At 40.6% G+C, this 16812-nt stretch overlaps 1 protein-coding gene across 3 annotated transcripts; it reads left to right on the forward strand.

Moving 5' to 3' along the window:
- The first annotated feature begins 1154 nt into the window (after positions 1–1154).
- On the forward strand, positions 1155–15836 carry lhx6a (LIM homeobox 6a). 3 transcript variants are annotated; one of them, XM_042058635.1, is made up of 9 exons: positions 1155–1752; positions 2558–2629; positions 2978–3163; positions 4223–4344; positions 11005–11225; positions 11724–11824; positions 12467–12562; positions 12816–12990; positions 13435–15836. In XM_042058635.1, exons 1-9 carry the CDS (start codon positions 1675–1677, stop codon positions 13512–13514), a joined length of 1131 nt encoding a protein of 376 aa, XP_041914569.1. In that variant the 5' UTR covers positions 1155–1674; the 3' UTR covers positions 13515–15836. The 3 variants fall into 3 exon arrangements, with proteins under 3 accessions (XP_041914569.1, XP_041914570.1, XP_041914571.1); XM_042058636.1 differs by having other exon boundaries at positions 11008–11225; XM_042058637.1 differs by lacking the exon at positions 13435–15836 and having other exon boundaries at positions 12836–12954.
- The last annotated feature ends 976 nt before the right edge of the window (positions 15837–16812 follow it).

The raw sequence follows: 16812 nt of genomic DNA on the forward strand, positions 1-16812 counted from the left end.
TTAAAGAAATGTGATCAAATAGGCTAAAAATGTAATAAACACAAAATTGCATTTTGGGAAACGTTTGTTAAAATACATAAACGTCGCTCAAAAAAAAACTATGTAGCCTAAGCCTAAACAGTGATTTCTTAAAGAGAAATTAGCTTACATCAATTAAACGGAGTTTAATAATTTTCTGCTATTGACCACAGGTTAATACACTCACATGGCCCTATTTTGATGTGTTAATCGAAAGATAAATACTGAACTGATTGTCCTTAATGTTAGGCTTAATCACCGTTAGTTAGGCTAAATATTTAATGCACATATGGTGTAGTGTGAGTGGTTTTTTTTTTTTTTTTTTGTCCTTTTGTTCTATTTAGAAAAAAATGGGAGTTTGAATAATATACCCTAGACTGCAAACCGGTGGAAATGCAAAGCCTAGACGGACATAACTAGGGGCAGCCTGCCACAAGTTAATTGAGTGGAACACAATAAGCATATTTATTAATTGCAACATAAAACATATAGGCCTAACTAATCAGCGGGAAAATAATCGTGAATTTATTTAGGCCACTTACGGACTTTCGGTATGTTCATATTTCAACAACAAACAGGAAGGTATGGGTTTAGGCCTAATACGGCCTAAATTGTCGACGCTTTGTTAATAGCCTAAATAATCCAGACAATGGTCACATCTTAAAGCTTCCAGTTGATGCAAACTGTCATAACTGACAGTCTGCATAGCAGATATTGGGTGTTTTTTGTTTGTTTTATTAAAGACTTGGTTATATTCCTTTATTTTCAAACGTGATGTGTAAGATAGGCCTATTCTATATCCTTCCCAAAACAGTTCTTTTCTGTTTGTCAAAAACACCATTGCGGTTTGTAAGATTTATTTAAGCCTGTGTACGAAATATTCCTTATTTTCATAATAATTAATCCAAATATAGCGTCGATTTTCAGTCTCCCATCTCTCCTCTGTAGATGAGTAATTTCACTCCTTAGCATACAGGCTATAGCGCATGTGAATTAATGACACGGCTACGCTGAAAAGTTGTATTATATCTCAAGATACGGTGTGGCGCACCTCCATATTGAAGTCTTTACTCTAGCTGTTGAAGTCGTAACCATAAGCCAGTGCCTCGTGCAATAAGTTTGCCCTCCCCCTGATTCACGGGGCGCGCGACTGAACTTTCACTACAGTTGCGCAGAGGGAAGGTAGGCAACGTCCTGACCAACTCACGCTCCTATGAGCAGATTGGGAGCAGACCTGCCAGCCCCTCAATTTCATCTACTTCCTGTAGTCAGCAATTCCATCCCAAAAGAGGGAAAAAAGTGGAAGGAAGAATTTGACTAACAGTTCTAAATAAGGCGCCCCGAGGAACAGCATACACTTGGCCGTCTTCGCTTCTGCTCATACAAGTCTAGCGGTGTTTATGGCGGACTATCTCATTTTGTATATCGAGTAGCCTAAATATCGAGAGGTTGCCGTGCTTGACACAGAGTACGAAAGAGAGAGATTCGAGTTCCAAACCAATATAACCGCGTAGCTAAACAAAGATGCTTCGTGTGGAGGATTACGCATGGTGGTTTCCGTGAGTAAATCAGTAGCGTCGCGTGAAAGGGAGTCGACTTAAGCGTTTGATAAACTACCACACCATAAGCGACTGTCGTTTTTACTGGGCCTTTTTCATGTATTGGAAAAATGAGATTTTGGCCCCTCTATCAGAGGGAAATCAATTTCTATCCGAAGGAATTCCCACTAAACAGGTAATAATTATACGTAGATATTGGTAGGCTATTTCATGAAAAAAATCTAGATAGAGTATTGTTACCACTTTCAACACAACCGCGTTGGCACTCATAGCTGGTAGCTAGTCTTGCTACAGTCATTAAAGTGTGCTAAAACAGTCATATAGTGTTTATCTGTTGTGGTATTGCTAAGAAATGCACGTAGTTTTAGGTGTTGTTTTATTTTAACCTAACGCATTGTCTTCATACTGATTCCAGAGCTGCATGAGAGTCCTGTTTTTTCATCTTTAAAGTGATGTCATGAGAATCACAGTAGTTGTGTACAAAGATCATCTGCAAGCCGTGTAAAACGTCGCTATTATGAATACTGTGATTTGTAGTCCACCCTCTTCACATGCCAAGTCTGCAGAGAAAAATTAGATTTTAATTACTGCCATTAAAAATCAAATTTGCAATTCTTTGGGTGGCTCGTTGCCTTTTCTGATTGACAGTTGAAATTGACACTCCGGATCCCTCTTATGGTGAGCATTTCAAGCTATTTGTAATTGCAGGTAGTTTTTTTTCTCAGCTGCCTGGATGGCGAGGAAAATACGATTACTTTAAGAGGCACGGGTTAAGTGTGAGGAAAAATCTATCCAAATTTAAATCGCTTCATTAGAAGTGAGGCTTTTGTTACGAGGTTTTAAATGCACAGTTTAAACCCGTTTTCATTGTTTTGGGCGCTTATATAGGCTAGTCCATGATGCTGGAGGGGTTTGGAAGGCTAATGTTTCTTGAGATGAAGCTGTGTGTTGACACTTTGCCGATGAATCCTGTCTTGTAGGTGATTTCTCCAGACTCACAGACTACACCGAGATCAACACGCTGTGGGGACTCCAAACAGGGACACACAATGGTAGGTAGTCTGTAAAACTTTTCTGACTTTTAAAAATGTTGATCCAGTTGTACGTTAGTTTATGCAGTCGTTGATAGGCCCACAACTATTTGCATCTCTACTGTATGTTTTTGAGAAAAGGTTTCAAGTCTGATAGCTTTTCAGGAAACAAAATGTGATTAGTGTATTGTCTAAAATGAATTGGAATGGTCACAGACCTTTTGCCGTCCACAAGGTCTCTTCATTGGCGTTTGTTTGTAGAATATAATCTTTATCCAGATTCAGACGGGTAGGGACACATTTATGCTTTATTAGGTTATCAAAGGACTATTTGGTCTGTAAAGAATTACCCCAATATTTAAATTGCAGTCACACTCCGACGGAGAATCACACAGATCGAATATGGAAAAAGATGACCCACGTTCATCTCCAAGTCCTCCGTCAACACCGTCCGTCTGCTCGCCCATATCCTCCTCCTCCTCCTCCGTGCCGTCCACGGGGAAGAACGTGTGCGCAAGCTGCGGGCTGGAGATTCTAGACAGATATCTGCTCAAGGTAAGTAGGCTACGAGTTGAGACGGACGCGCGACGCATCCTCAATTTGCTTCTAAAAAGCCATTTTACGCACGCTAAAACGCAATGCCGTATCTGTAACGGCAATAAAAGAGAATTTACTATGTAAGACAATTTGGCATTGTATACCATATGTTCAGATGTTGGTATTTACACCAGTTCCTGACTCGCGTGCAGTCGCGTGCTGAAAAGTTAAACAAGCGGGTGTGTTTTGCAGGAAGTGTGTGCTACTTAACGGTGATGATTATGAGTTCGCTATCTATTTGCTATTTGTTTATCTAAGAGGGAAACTAACTCACGAGACATGTGGGATCTATCTTATCTGAACAATATGACACGTCGAGACTCCTCATCCGGCTAGAAGTCATTGTTTTATGTTAATGACTGTTTAAAAGATGGAAAGTAATTGTGCTCCGCGCAGTGTCTCTGATGGAAAAAATGCAGGGCAGTCTAGCTTTGCCCTTGAAATGTGACATGGGAGAAAGTCAACTGAAGTTTGACAACGACATAACAAAAATGCTGTTAAAAATGCCTGCCTCCCCATGGAAACAAACACCACAAATTTATTTTTTGTTTAAACGAATAGCTTACGGGTGTGTTAAAGATGTTTAGCCAATTGCAGTCCACAGAGCTCCAGGAAATACTCGTAACCATAGTTTATATCAAAACAGGGGACAGTGACACTATTAAAATATAAATTCAACTGATAGGCCTACATTGATGAATAAGCTGTCGAAATATTTTTTGCTGTGTTGACTGCGCATAGCGTAAGCTACTTTGCGTTGTCATTGTGGTAGGCCTAAAATGTTTTACGCAAAATGTTGTCAGTTAACTGTATAACCTATTATTCTGTATATCCAATTTTCTAATGCCCATTTTAGATATGGTATGACAATATGATTATAGGCCCTATTCTGGGTGGTCAGACTTTTCAGATCTCAGGTAGCTTTTACGGTATAGTAGGCTTTTGCGGTGTTGTTTTTTTAACTAATTTATTTTAGACTATACACTTATACCTGTTTGCCAATTTTATTCTTTTCAGGTGAATAACTTAATTTGGCATGTAAGGTGTCTGGAATGTTCCGTCTGCAGGACGTCATTGCGTCAACACAGCAGCTGCTACATCAAAAACAAAGAAATCTTCTGTAAAATGGATTATTTCAGGTAGGGTAAGTTTTTCACTTTGCTTTCATTATTGGGGGCAGTGTCTGTGAACGCTTGTTTTTATGTCAACCGGAATCACCCGGAGTTTTGTAATATTTAAAATTGTCTTATTTCCAAACTTAATTTTCATAAATTCCAAACGTCAACACGTGGTCTTTTTTGTGCCAAAGTCAAGGACAGAAATATGCAATATCGAATATTTTGTAGGCCTGCCATTTCTATTATAGGCCCATTACATTTATAATGTGCTGAACTGAGTCTGTAATCAAATAGGCACTTTCATAAGCTATTTTAAGGAACAAATGATGAAAACATAACATTAGGCTATAATATTGCATGTGCGATTTACTTCTCCCCAATTGATTGTAAACACCAAAATATTTTTTGGAAAATTCTGTTCATACTAAATTAGCCTACTTTGTATTACTTTGCAGACTTAAGTGATGTTTTTCAGACAACATTACCGTTAAATGACCCTATTGTGTAGGCTAATCACCTCTGTAGGGTCACCTTCAAAGACGTTTAAAATGACCAAGCAGTCCTCAAGCAGCAGTGATATCTTTTCCGTGTAGTTTGCAAGTTATGCAATCTCTGGTGGTGATTGTAATGATAACAGATAATGAAAACAAATAGACTCTACTACTCTTTACTATTCTGTACTATTCTTTCAAAAACATCTGTCATAATTTAAAAAAAGAATAGTTCAAAGAAACATAATTGTCACTAGCAGTGTAAATTGACTTTGAAATTATTATTTTGTTTAAGATAACCAAGGAATGGCCTACATTTGATTGAAACCCAATAAAACCTAACCCCTTAGAAAAACATTTTGCTTCTGCCAAACCTACACATGGCATTATGTTCTGTGGAGGGTGGCGAGTGGGACTGCTATGAGACAGCAAAGCTGTGAAATCTCATTCAGGATGTGGGGGCTACACTGGCTCATGATTGCGAAGCACTCATCACAGCCCCTGAATAGAATCGCTCGCGAATTGGCCAGCCTTCACTGTTCATTCACCCTGTCAATGTGAAGTGACTGGTTCTTTAAAGTCAATACTCAGATTTTTAGGAGAACGTTTGTTTTCCACGTTAGGCCAATAAGCTGAAGTGATGCTTCACAAGATGTCTTATCAAAGGCCAGCTTCTCAAAGGGACAGCGAGACTGTTTGGATGCTAACATCAGCTCGCTACCCATTGGTCCCAGACATCCATTTATTAGATTGATTAAAGCGGCCATGGAGAATAAGTGTCAGCTGAAATAGTCGACATGGCGTGAGCGTGAACACTAGCAAGTGGCTGTGGGATGCACTCTGACGGCTCAGCTGTTATCAAATTTAATTGATATTTTGATTTACAATATCTTCAATTATATCACTCAGGGCACTTTGAAATATAGTTACAGAAGTGTTTTTGAAAGGGCTTGTATACAGTTTGATTTATCATTTATATATTATATAATTATGATATTACAGATATTTTCCTCATAAACTATACCCATGTGATGAGTTAAGGTATAGTTTCATTATTTAAAAAATACAAAACCGATTATAGAAACACAACCTTTCTGTTGTACTTAGTATCTTCATTATTCATTTTATAAGAGGATATTTCTTTACGTTTTACAATTATGGAACATAGCTCCACCTTTTGCTACCATACAGCTACAAACAAATAGACATCATAAATGAATACAAAAGCACACATTTTTGCATTAAATTGTATTAATGTTCGACAACTTTCAAAGCCAAACGAGCCCTTTTTAGAAGAGATTTCCATTTTTAAAAAAAGTACGGCACTGTGAATCAAGTAGCTAGTTCCATCGTATTTTGAAGTACTCTTAAGCAACACTGAGCTTTTTAAAAAAAACTCTAAAACCTGCCTTTATACAGTGTAGCTCTTGTAATATTTTTTTTGACCAATGTGGAGTATCGTGCCATCATGGGAACCATACTATAGGCAAAACTGTGATTGACTGTGTAATGCATTCATGTAGACAAGGGCAAAGGGGGGCTGTAATAGCTTCAAGGTTGAGAGCGAGCCAGGGCTCTCTCTCTCTCTCTCTCTCTCTCTCTCTCTCTCTCTCTCTCTCTTCTGCGGCAGCCCGTGGAAGGGAAAGCAACACCTGAGCCCTGGCCAGACCAGAGGGGAGAGGGACGTGAGTGGCCCAGCTCAGCCCCCCCCCCCCCCCCAACACTCTGCTCTTCTCTGCCCACTCCTTAAAACAGGATGCGGGGGAGAGCTCAAAGAGCTGCCTGGTAGGAGTGGTGTGTGTGTGCGTGATAGAGGGAGAGAGCACGAGCCAGACAGGATGGTCTTAAGGCCTGGAGGACAGTGTTTTTCTTGAGGTCAGCAGAGGGAGAGGGATGTAGAGAGAGAGAGGGATGTAGAGAGAAAGGAATAAGAGAAAGCACGAGGGAGAAAGGGAGAGCGAGCTCGGTGTCTGTCTATGGCTTAGGCAGTGTCCAGCAGCTGAGGTTTCTAAGCGTCCGCAGTTCGAGGCTGATGGTTATTCTGGGTTGTCAGCACCATCTCTCAGCGTGGTTGCCTTCAGCCTGGGGGTGCGGATGGCCTGCAAGCTGCATGTGTGCTGAGTCTCCTGTGGTGCTTGGACACTGCTGGGTTTGATGGAGGGATGGAGGCGTTTTTTTCTCTCTCTCTCTCTCTCTCTCTCTCTCTCTTTCTCTTTCTTTCTCTTTCTCTGTCTTCCTGGCTGTAAACTCCTGGCCCCTTTTGTCGCATTGACTCACTTGTTTATTAACACAGTTCTCATTATGACTCACTGAGGTTCACAAGTCCCCAAGTCAGATGGGGAAAGTCGGTAAACTGTGTTGTATCTTCATCCATCTTGAGGCCCATATTGCTTTCAACTTTTCCACATTAGATTTCTTGATGAAATGTAAAAATGATTATCAGTTGAGTAATGTTTTTTGTTAGAGTAGAAATGCTAAGGGTATGCCCAGCTTGCATATCTCATGTAACATTTTATGCACATTTATTGCCTAGAGCCAGAATGCAAATAGTAAAAAAGATGCAAAAATGCAAAAAATACATAAGATTGTTAGTGTTTGTGTTGTTAAATAGCGACTGGATTTAATATTAAGTAAATGGTAACATTGTCAGACAGAGTTCTACACAGGCAATTTGAATGTGTTGACATTGTATTGATCTGAGAGCAAAGTGTAAAGGGGAAAAAAAGTTATTAAAGAGATACTCATTTGTGACGTTTAAATTCATGCAATTATGATGCCTAAGGACATTTATTCACATAGTTTGGAATGGCAAGCAGTTTCTCAGCACATCACTGACAGGAGATATGCCACCAGGCTGAAAGCGATTAGAAGTTCTAACATACATGTGATACGAAACTGAGCCACGATCACTGTTGCTTGTGTTATATCATTTAAAAATGATAAAATATCATTGAGATACCTTCTTTTTAATGTACGTTGTATAACACATTTTATGAACATCTATAGAAAATGTGGCTTATACAGCAATATAGATTGGGGACCAGAAGAAATTTTAACTCACCAATAGGTGTACTGGAAGGAATTCTATATGTGTCTTTGGGCAAAAAGAATCTAATTTCTGTCAATCTCCGGTCTCTTTAGACTGACAGTTGACCTAATGGGCCATAATTGCAGGAAATCAAAGCAAGTTTACTCTGTTTTGCCGAGTTGGAGGAGGTTGGGGGGCACCTGAAGCAAACTAGTCAGTGCTGTAGCTAAAACCTTGTTTGGCAAGAAAAGAGGGGGGGGGGGGGTGGAATGGTTAGGATCCTCGGCCACACAGGAAGTTGCAAAGCACTGCTAATCAGAGGTACCCTGGGATGCTGACACGGTAACCTGAGCGGGCTTGCATGGTGCTCAGACTGGCAGAGGAGAGCGAGAGAGAGAGAATAGGGGGTGGGGGGGGGGGTGATGGAAATGATGAGCACTATAACCCAGACTCTTTCATCAAGCCTCCGAGGCACACTGATGAGGTTTTCTCTTGCTTGTTCAGTTCTTCTCCTTTTCCCTTCTCACTTTCACTAGCGTCCCCCCCCTCTCTCTCTCTATCTATCTCTCTATCTATCTATCTATCTATCTATCTCTTTCTGTCTTGTGCCTTCTTTATTACTTTCTTTTTTTGCATTCAGTTGCAAAGGTTGGTTGTTGCTGATTTAAAGAGGTCTGCTTCCAAGAAGGCTTATATGATATATGGGTCCTTGTGATACTATGGGAATTTATCTCTTAAATGTTCACATCAATAGTGCACATGGAAATGGATGTCAGGTCCTAGCACACTTGTGGTTCAAAAATGACTACGGTGACTTAATCTGACAATCTGAGTAGTAGGCTACCTGCCCAGCTGGTCTGTGTAGGCCTACACAACTAACTTCTGTCGGTACAGTAGTACGCTACAGTCCACACAAATACCTGGATCAAACTGCCTCTCTTTCAGAACAGATTTACATGGGATTACAGAATTCCCAGAGCATATCAAAATTAATCTGCAAATTATGTACCTCTTGAAAAGCCATTCTTCTGGACTGTAGGTGAATTACCCCAGGACTGGAGAAACGCTTTGTGGGCAGGACCCCCACCCCTCACTCTCACTCTCACTCTCACTCTCACTCTCTCACTCTCACTCTCACTCTCACTCTCACTCTCTCTCTCTCTCTCTCTCTCTCTCTCTCTCTCTCTCTCTCTCTCTCTCTCTCTCTCTCTCTCTCTCTCTCTCTCTCTCACACTCACACACTCACACACACACACACACACACTCACACATATACCCCTGCCCCCCCAGGAGTATTGCGAGGCTGTGGGACAGAAGTAAATCCAGAATAAACACCAGGTTTTTGAGCGCGGGGGCACAATCAGACACGCACTGAAGTCGAGCCTTAAGAAGAAACAAAAATCCCCCTTTTCTTTTGAGTTTTCCCCCACTCTCTCTCTCTCTCTCATTGGGTTTTTGTGGCAGACAGGCTGTGGCGAAAGATTACGGAGCTGTTCCACAACGTTTCTCTCTAAACAATCCTTCTGAAATGCATCATTACTCATATGCTGTATTCCCGCTTTTGGACTGACATTTGTCAGAGTGTGATTAGCAGAGTACACAGAGAGCTTCGCAATGGTTTGCAGGAGCTTAATGGAGATTTTGTACACTCCACACTGCACACAAGACAGAATAATAGTTAAGATATTTAAGTGTGTATAGTATTATCATGGTTTTTGTGCTGTAAGCAGTTTTTATAGAGATTTGAAACTGTAAAAAAAAGCACCCTCTGGGTGTATCGTTTGTACAATTCTTTTGAAAACGCTATGGGTTTGCTGGTATTTGCAGTTGCGATTTCAATGTAGTGCAGGATTTTTAACTTGTGAACGAGATATGCTATCTGACGTCTTAAATTAAAGCTTTGAATGTATTGCAATCGTTAAATAATATAATTCCTCATAATTGTATAATGTCTGCTCTGCATATAATTTGCATAAGGGAAACAGCATGAAGGAAAATCCATGTGTCCTGATGAATTAAACTTGATTGCATCCTGGGGAGTCCTCAGATCAGTCCCTGTTGCATATTTTGTTACCAAGAGCAGCATACTGCCTAACCTAAAATATCTCTAAATATACTCCATTATTGTCAATTCTAAGGATGTTGATCTGTTGCAATTAAAGTCCTTATATTGAGACAAATAACATTTAAGCCTGCCTTCTAGTCACTGCATTTTATTGTTAGTTTAATTGCCTGCAGAGATGTGTTTTGTATGGTAAAATACTTTGTAAAGTAAGACAAGATAATTTATGTATTGATTGAGGCCATACAAAGTAGCCTTGTGGATTTCAGGTTGGATTTCAACTGGATCTGTTTATGGTAAGACTGTGGATGTATTTGGCCATATGCTACATGAAAAAAAAACTTATATTAATCAAGATATGAGTCTTGTGCAGCATGTAGTAAAATGTCAGGCCCTGATGTGTTTTTTAGTGGTGAAATACACTCTAAAAGCTGTTCCCCCAAACCATCCGTTTCAGAGAACTGGTGTGTCTTAGAAGCAGTCTCAGCCAAACAGGGAAATAAACATGCCATGGGCACAAGACAGAATCGTTACAAAAATTATATAAAATAAAAGAAAGTATCAATGATGAATAGTCAGGATGGCATGTGGTTATTGCTCCACAGTTTGTGAGAAATTTCTGAATTATGCACATCCCACCTGTAAAAACATTGGTTGTCTAAGGCTATTTATACCATCTCTGCAAAGCAGTGAACAGGGATATTGCATGCCATGTCTGAAGTTCTGCATTATTCACTGATGACTGGCTTTGCTTTGAATAAGAAAGGGTGAATGCTTTCAGTGCCTGCCATGCATCTTTGGGGTAAAAATAACTTCATTCAAAGATAATTATGCTATCAAATTTGTAGTAGTATACAATGAATTCTATTTGCAATTGCATTGTGTTCATGAAATATGTAGATCAATTACAGCACATTGTATAAATGATCATTTAAGTACATTTGTTTAAATTCTAGTGTGTGTGTGTGTGTGTGTATATAAAGATATTATCCTTATCTTGTCTGTATTGCATACTGTTTAGTGAATTATCTTCTGTATGTTGTGGATATTCCTCCGCAGTTGAGCATTGATGCCCTGTGGCCTCTTTCTTTCTCTCACAGTAGGTTTGGTACGAAGTGTGCCCGGTGCGGTCGGCAGATCTACGCCAGCGACTGGGTGCGGCGTGCCAGGGGCAATGCCTACCACCTGGCCTGCTTCGCCTGCTTCTCCTGCAAGAGGCAGCTGTCCACAGGCGAAGAGTTTGGTCTGGTGGAGGAGAAGGTGCTCTGTCGGATCCACTATGACACCATGGTGGAAAACCTCAAGCGTGCCGCGGAGACCGGTGAGGGAGCTGCCCTGACGCTCACGCTGTTTAACAGCAAATCCCCTGGAGGTTTCAGGTGGATGTCAGCACTGCTGACATGTAACACGCAGGGAGAGCATAGACCGTTTTGGCCCTAGTTTAAATGACTCGGTCAATTAACTGATCTATTGTGTGGTGTGTACATTGAGCTGACCCACTGATCTTGCTCATGGTATTCAATTAGCAAATAAGTTTTGCCTCATTAATAGATTAGCTTTAATTAGACTTTGCACTTTGTTTGCCTGTCATGTACATTAGGGACCTTTAAGTGGTATACTCTCTCTCTGCTCTGGTGAAACGGGTGCAGAGTAAGAGTAAGCATTGAAATGAAATGATCCTCCACTGATTCTATTTGCTTGCTCCTATTTTGTGGAATGTGATGAATGTAAGACACTTTCTTAGTGCTACTTAAACCCCTGCTTGTAGATTGAGCATTAAAATCCTTGACCATCTCTCTCGCTCTCTTTTTTTTTTCAGGCAGCGGACTCACTTTGGAAGGGGCGGTACCATCCGAGCAGGACAGCCAACCAAAGCCAGCCAAAAGGGCGCGTACCTCTTTTACGGCAGAGCAACTTCAGGTGCGTCACTCATGGTTGGCAGGGCAGTAAATGGCTGCCTGTGATTGTTGCGGTCGGCTCCATCTGTTATCAAAACTCTCATGCGCATCATCCATAAAAATTCAAGCAGGTAACACCACGGCTTGCCTTTTAGCCTTTGTTCTCACATCAAACACTCTTGTGCTGGTGCTGCAGCCAGTGGGAGTGTTAGACGGTTGGGGTTTTCCAGCAGATGCTTAATCCCTCTGCAAACTGCCGTCATTCTCTGCCATTACCATGTGTAAAAAGCAAATATAGGGCTCTTCTGAACATGTATTGTTTTGTTAATATGACACTCAATGAGTTTCTCTTTAAAATGACACCTGTAACAAATGAAAATGTTATGCATGTAATAACAATGTTACTAACATTTATCAACAAATTTATCAAGTTAATAAGTCAACATACACATTTGAACCAATAAACACACTAAATATTAACCAGTAAAAGCATCCTTATGGGAATTTACGTGATATTGACTAGTTTGCATTTTTGAATAGGGTCATGTCTATACTCATTACATACCATAGGAAACTACATCCCTGCCATACACACACAAAACACAAGCACACACACACGATGATTTTAGTAACATGGCCCACAACGTTCCCTCTCCTCTCCCAGGTGATGCAGGCTCAGTTTGCACAGGATAACAACCCTGACGCTCAGACCTTACAGAAGCTGGCAGACATGACTGGGCTTAGCAGACGCGTCATACAGGTAAAGGGATTCCCATGCAGCTCAGCCGCTGACACACTGAACTAGATTTGTGGTTTCATTGGTCTGGGGCAGTAATATACTTATGTACATACATGCATGTGGGCTTTGATTATGCCATGTGCTGATTTCATTATCTCATTAATTTTTCTGTCTTTCTCATCTGAACAATATTAGTATGTTTACTTGTTGATACTTTTAAATATCTCTTTTATATATATATATATATAAATGAGGTAATGTTGCATTTTTATAGGTTTGGTTTCAAAACTGCAGAGCAAGACATAAAAAGCACACCCCTCAGCACAGTGGGCCCCCCCAGGGTCACCCACAGGCGCGGATGCCCTCCTCCCTGCCTGACGAGCTTCATTACTCGCCCTTTGGAAGCCCAGAGAGGGCGCGCATGGTGGCCCTGCATGGATACATAGAGAGTGAGTGAAGGAGGATTCACACACCAGTCTCTCCTGTTGCAATTTGCACTATCTGGCTTTTTTTGGTGGAGATCTTATTGATGCATGGAACAGAGCTTGGGGGGGGGGGGGGGGTTATTATTTAAGATGAAATGTGCAAACAGCAATATATGAGCCAGTTGATTCTGATATTGACTTAACACCAAATCTCATTGTGTTTCCCTGTGCATTCAGCCTTCATGTTATCTACAAATAGAAATACTAAATATTTGGTATATTTGGCTTGTTTGACTAATTGCAAAATTTAACCTGATTCCATCCTAATTTAATTTTGGATTGAGAATCAAAGACATAACACATTTTATACAAACATTATAATGGAAATGTGTGTGAATCTGATGTGTGTCCATCATACTTGTCCTCAAGCTGACATATGTCGTTGTCCCACCCTGACCCCTTCCTTAGGTCACCCGTTCTCGGTGCTGACGTCGCAGGGCCTCCCCCATCAGGCTATGGCACTTCCTCAGCTTCCACTCAGCCGCTAACCCTGTCTGACGAAGCGACGCCGCATCGCACCGCGCGACTCTACGCCACAGATGTTTATTCGCCCCAACCCCGAGGAGCCTGCCACGCCTGGGGAGACGAGGACTCATTACCCCCACTTCATGTGTCCCATCTCACCTACGACCTCCCACCGCCACGACTACCTAAAACCTATCGTGCTTGTGACCTCTGAACTACCCATGGAGGGACTATGCGTCCTCCCTCGGTTTTGTTATTGACGCAGTGCGGACTCGACCGTGACTGGTCAGACTTGGTTGAAAAAAAAATATCTGGAGACCCAGCTCTACGCATTTCAGGCAAAGAGGACTTCTTTTCCAGAGAGCCCCCAGGGACTGGACTCTTACCGAGCCTCGAGCCTCACTGATTCCCAAGCACACACTGTACCACATAATGACTCTTCTTTGCTGCCAGAGCCCCCCCCCCCCCCCCCCCCCCTCTCTCTCTCTGTAACACACACACATATACACACTCTCTCACACCCATTTCTCTCTAACACACACCCATTTCACTTTGAGACCTTTCATGTGGAGAACTGTTTTTGGCCAAAATCAAAACAAAGGAATGTAGTGGTGCATCTCATGACGCCAAATGTTGCTGTGAAAAAAACAACGAAAGCACACAAGACAGAGAAAGGAATATCGCTAACTTAATTTGAGGACAGAAGTCAGGCTGTGAAGGTAAGATGTGTCCTCTTTTTGGCCAGTTGGAAAATAAAATAAATGAAAACCTTTGGAAGTATTGTGTATTGATCAGAACTGTGTGTGTAGGGTTTGACATGGTTGGCTATCATCTCAGCACTTGACTGTATCAGCTCATTCGCTGCTGATATTTACCTGTATTATCAATAGAAAACTATGCCACTGTCTGTTCAGTTTTGTTGTGAAAGAGAAAAAGTATTTATTGGAAACTGGTTAAAAAAAGCAGAAGAAGGTAGTGTTACCAAAACATAATACAAGCAGTTTTCTTCCGTATTTCATAATTGCGTGATTCATACTTTTTTCCCCCAAATTATCATGATGGACAAGTGACAACCTCCCCACACAGTACTCTCTCCTTACATATGGCAGAGGTTAAGTGTGAAGATGCTTGTCTCCTGACTGTTTCCATTTTGTGGCTTTTTCTCTATTTGGCTGATGAGACTTTAATTGAATTGTTTACTGGGTTATCTTGGGAAATATCCTGTGGCATCAAGGGTATCGGTAAAAGAATAAGCAACTTGTCATACTGAATAGTACTGCGAAGAGTATTATACGACAGCAATAGAGTCTAATCAAAGAATATTGAGCTTATTAAAAACACAACCCTCAGTCTGTAAGAACATAAACACAGTGACCGCCATGTCTCGTCTTTTTTGTAATATCATTATCTATCTAGTTTGTACCTGTGGGATTTGTAGATGTGAAGTTATGTCCTACTCAACAAAGTTTATTCAGATATTTCAGTCCTTCAACAATGAATATTCAGACATTTCACTCCTTAACAATCTTAAGTCAGGGACATTGGTGCGATTTCATTTAACAAGTTATGTCAAAGTTAGTGAATCCGTTATTCAGTATTTATTGCAGAAAGGTTCTATTTTCAGCATGACAAGTGAGAGCATAATTTCTTTCATTATATATATATAATATAATGCATCATTAAGGTTTTTGCCAAGATTTTGAGAGGGAAACCTGTCATGCCCTGTCACAAGAACAAAATAAAAGCATGTGGTGGGACACTGCAAAATTCAGAAACGGAGAGAAGGGGAAGGAGCGAGAAAGAGATCAGCTATCTACCCTCTTGAAAAAAATCCCTTAATGCAAGAGCTCTTCAAAAGTGTGTGTAAAAAGACAGTTACATGTAGAATGTACATGTAATCTCATGACTTTTGTGGTGTTATTATTTTTATTTTTTGCCAATATTTGCAGGGTGTATGTTCATGTGTCTGCCGTAATACCTGCAAGTGTGCCCCTCTTTATGTTGCCCAAAAAAGGGGAAAAGAAAATGTGGTACAATCCCTCCCAGACTGGGGCTGTAAATATGACTCTTAACCAGCCGAAGAGGTCCAGTCAGAACCTGAACTGTGAACTTTGTTTTGTTTTTTCGGCTGCCAGAATGATCCCGTGTTCCAGAGTGGAGTTGAGACCTCACGTTCTTGTATTTATTCAGGCAGGCAAAAACCTTCAAGCACTTTTTTCCCCCCTCTGAAATCGGCAACTCTGTAAAATTCTGCTAAAATTGTAAAAGGTGGAAGAAATCAAAATACAGACGTGTATGAAAAAGATGTTTTGTGTAATAAATGCAATAAATACTTTCAATTGCAACATTTTTCCATTGTTGTGCTTTAAAAAATACAAATCCAACAGTGCAGGGATTGAAAAGTGATGCAATTTACATCATTTTGTGGAAAATTCAAATTTCTGCACTCATCCCTGTGTCTGTGTAGACACGTGTGCTGAGACGGTGTGTGTCTGTGTGATCAAGTGTATGTTCAGATGTCTCAGATTTTAGTTGGTGTGTGTGTGTGTGTGTGTGCTTGATGGAGGACAGGAAGCAATCACAGGCCAATGGCTGAGCTGGCAGGCGCTTTACGGGTCAGTGTGCGTAATAATGGCCCCGGTACTGATTCCACTGCCATCACATACAGGAAGTCACTGTCAGGCCGCATCACTGACCTGATCTCCCATCCCGGATTCTGTTTCAAAGAACACTGCAACGGAATTTCTTCTCTCCATATGCACACTGTATTGTGTACACACACACACACAAATACTCAAATGTGCTGCACAAATACAAACATGTATAATTGTGCATACACATTATGCATATTAACACAAATACAAACACAATCACACCGAGAAAAGGAGTGCCTAAATTGTTATGCAGTCATTTTCAGCATAAAATATTCCCTCATTTTTATATTCCCTCAGCTCTGGCAGAAACTGTGATTCATACAACATTATCTTTAATCAAGACAACAAAAAAACAATAAGATTCTGTCTGCAATTGCACTGACCAATGACCTAAAAATATAGACTGGAGTGCAAAATAAACCAATCACCAGTCAGTACAACAAGTCAAAGGGGTTTCAAAAACAGTTACATATTCGTGTGAATATGAAATTGGAAAAATAGGCCTTCAAGTTGTGCCATGGTTCATTTATTGTTAATCTATGTTTTCAAAATATGTTTTAATCATAGTACTTTTAGTAACATTTATACTTCCAAAAATCGAAATCGTCCAGTTGTCTTGCGTATAAAAGTACAACATTAAAAATAATCTATAAATTATCCAATGCAA

The sequence above is a fragment of the Alosa sapidissima genome, chromosome 13, assembly GCF_018492685.1.
Source record: "Alosa sapidissima isolate fAloSap1 chromosome 13, fAloSap1.pri, whole genome shotgun sequence".
NCBI classification, from domain to species: Eukaryota; Metazoa; Chordata; class Actinopteri; order Clupeiformes; family Clupeidae; genus Alosa; species Alosa sapidissima.

Bases quoted from the DNA above. Each gene is read 5' to 3' on its own strand.
- lhx6a (XM_042058635.1), top strand. From the start codon at position 1,675: ATGTATTGGAAAAATGAGATTTTGGCCCCTCTATCAGAGGGAAATCAA. The intron at 2,630-2,977 runs GTAGGTAGTCTG...TTTAAATTGCAG, and splicing joins CCAAACAGGGACACACAATG to TCACACTCCGACGGAGAATC. The intron at 12,991-13,434 runs GTGAGTGAAGGA...CCCCTTCCTTAG, and splicing joins CCTGCATGGATACATAGAGA to GTCACCCGTTCTCGGTGCTG.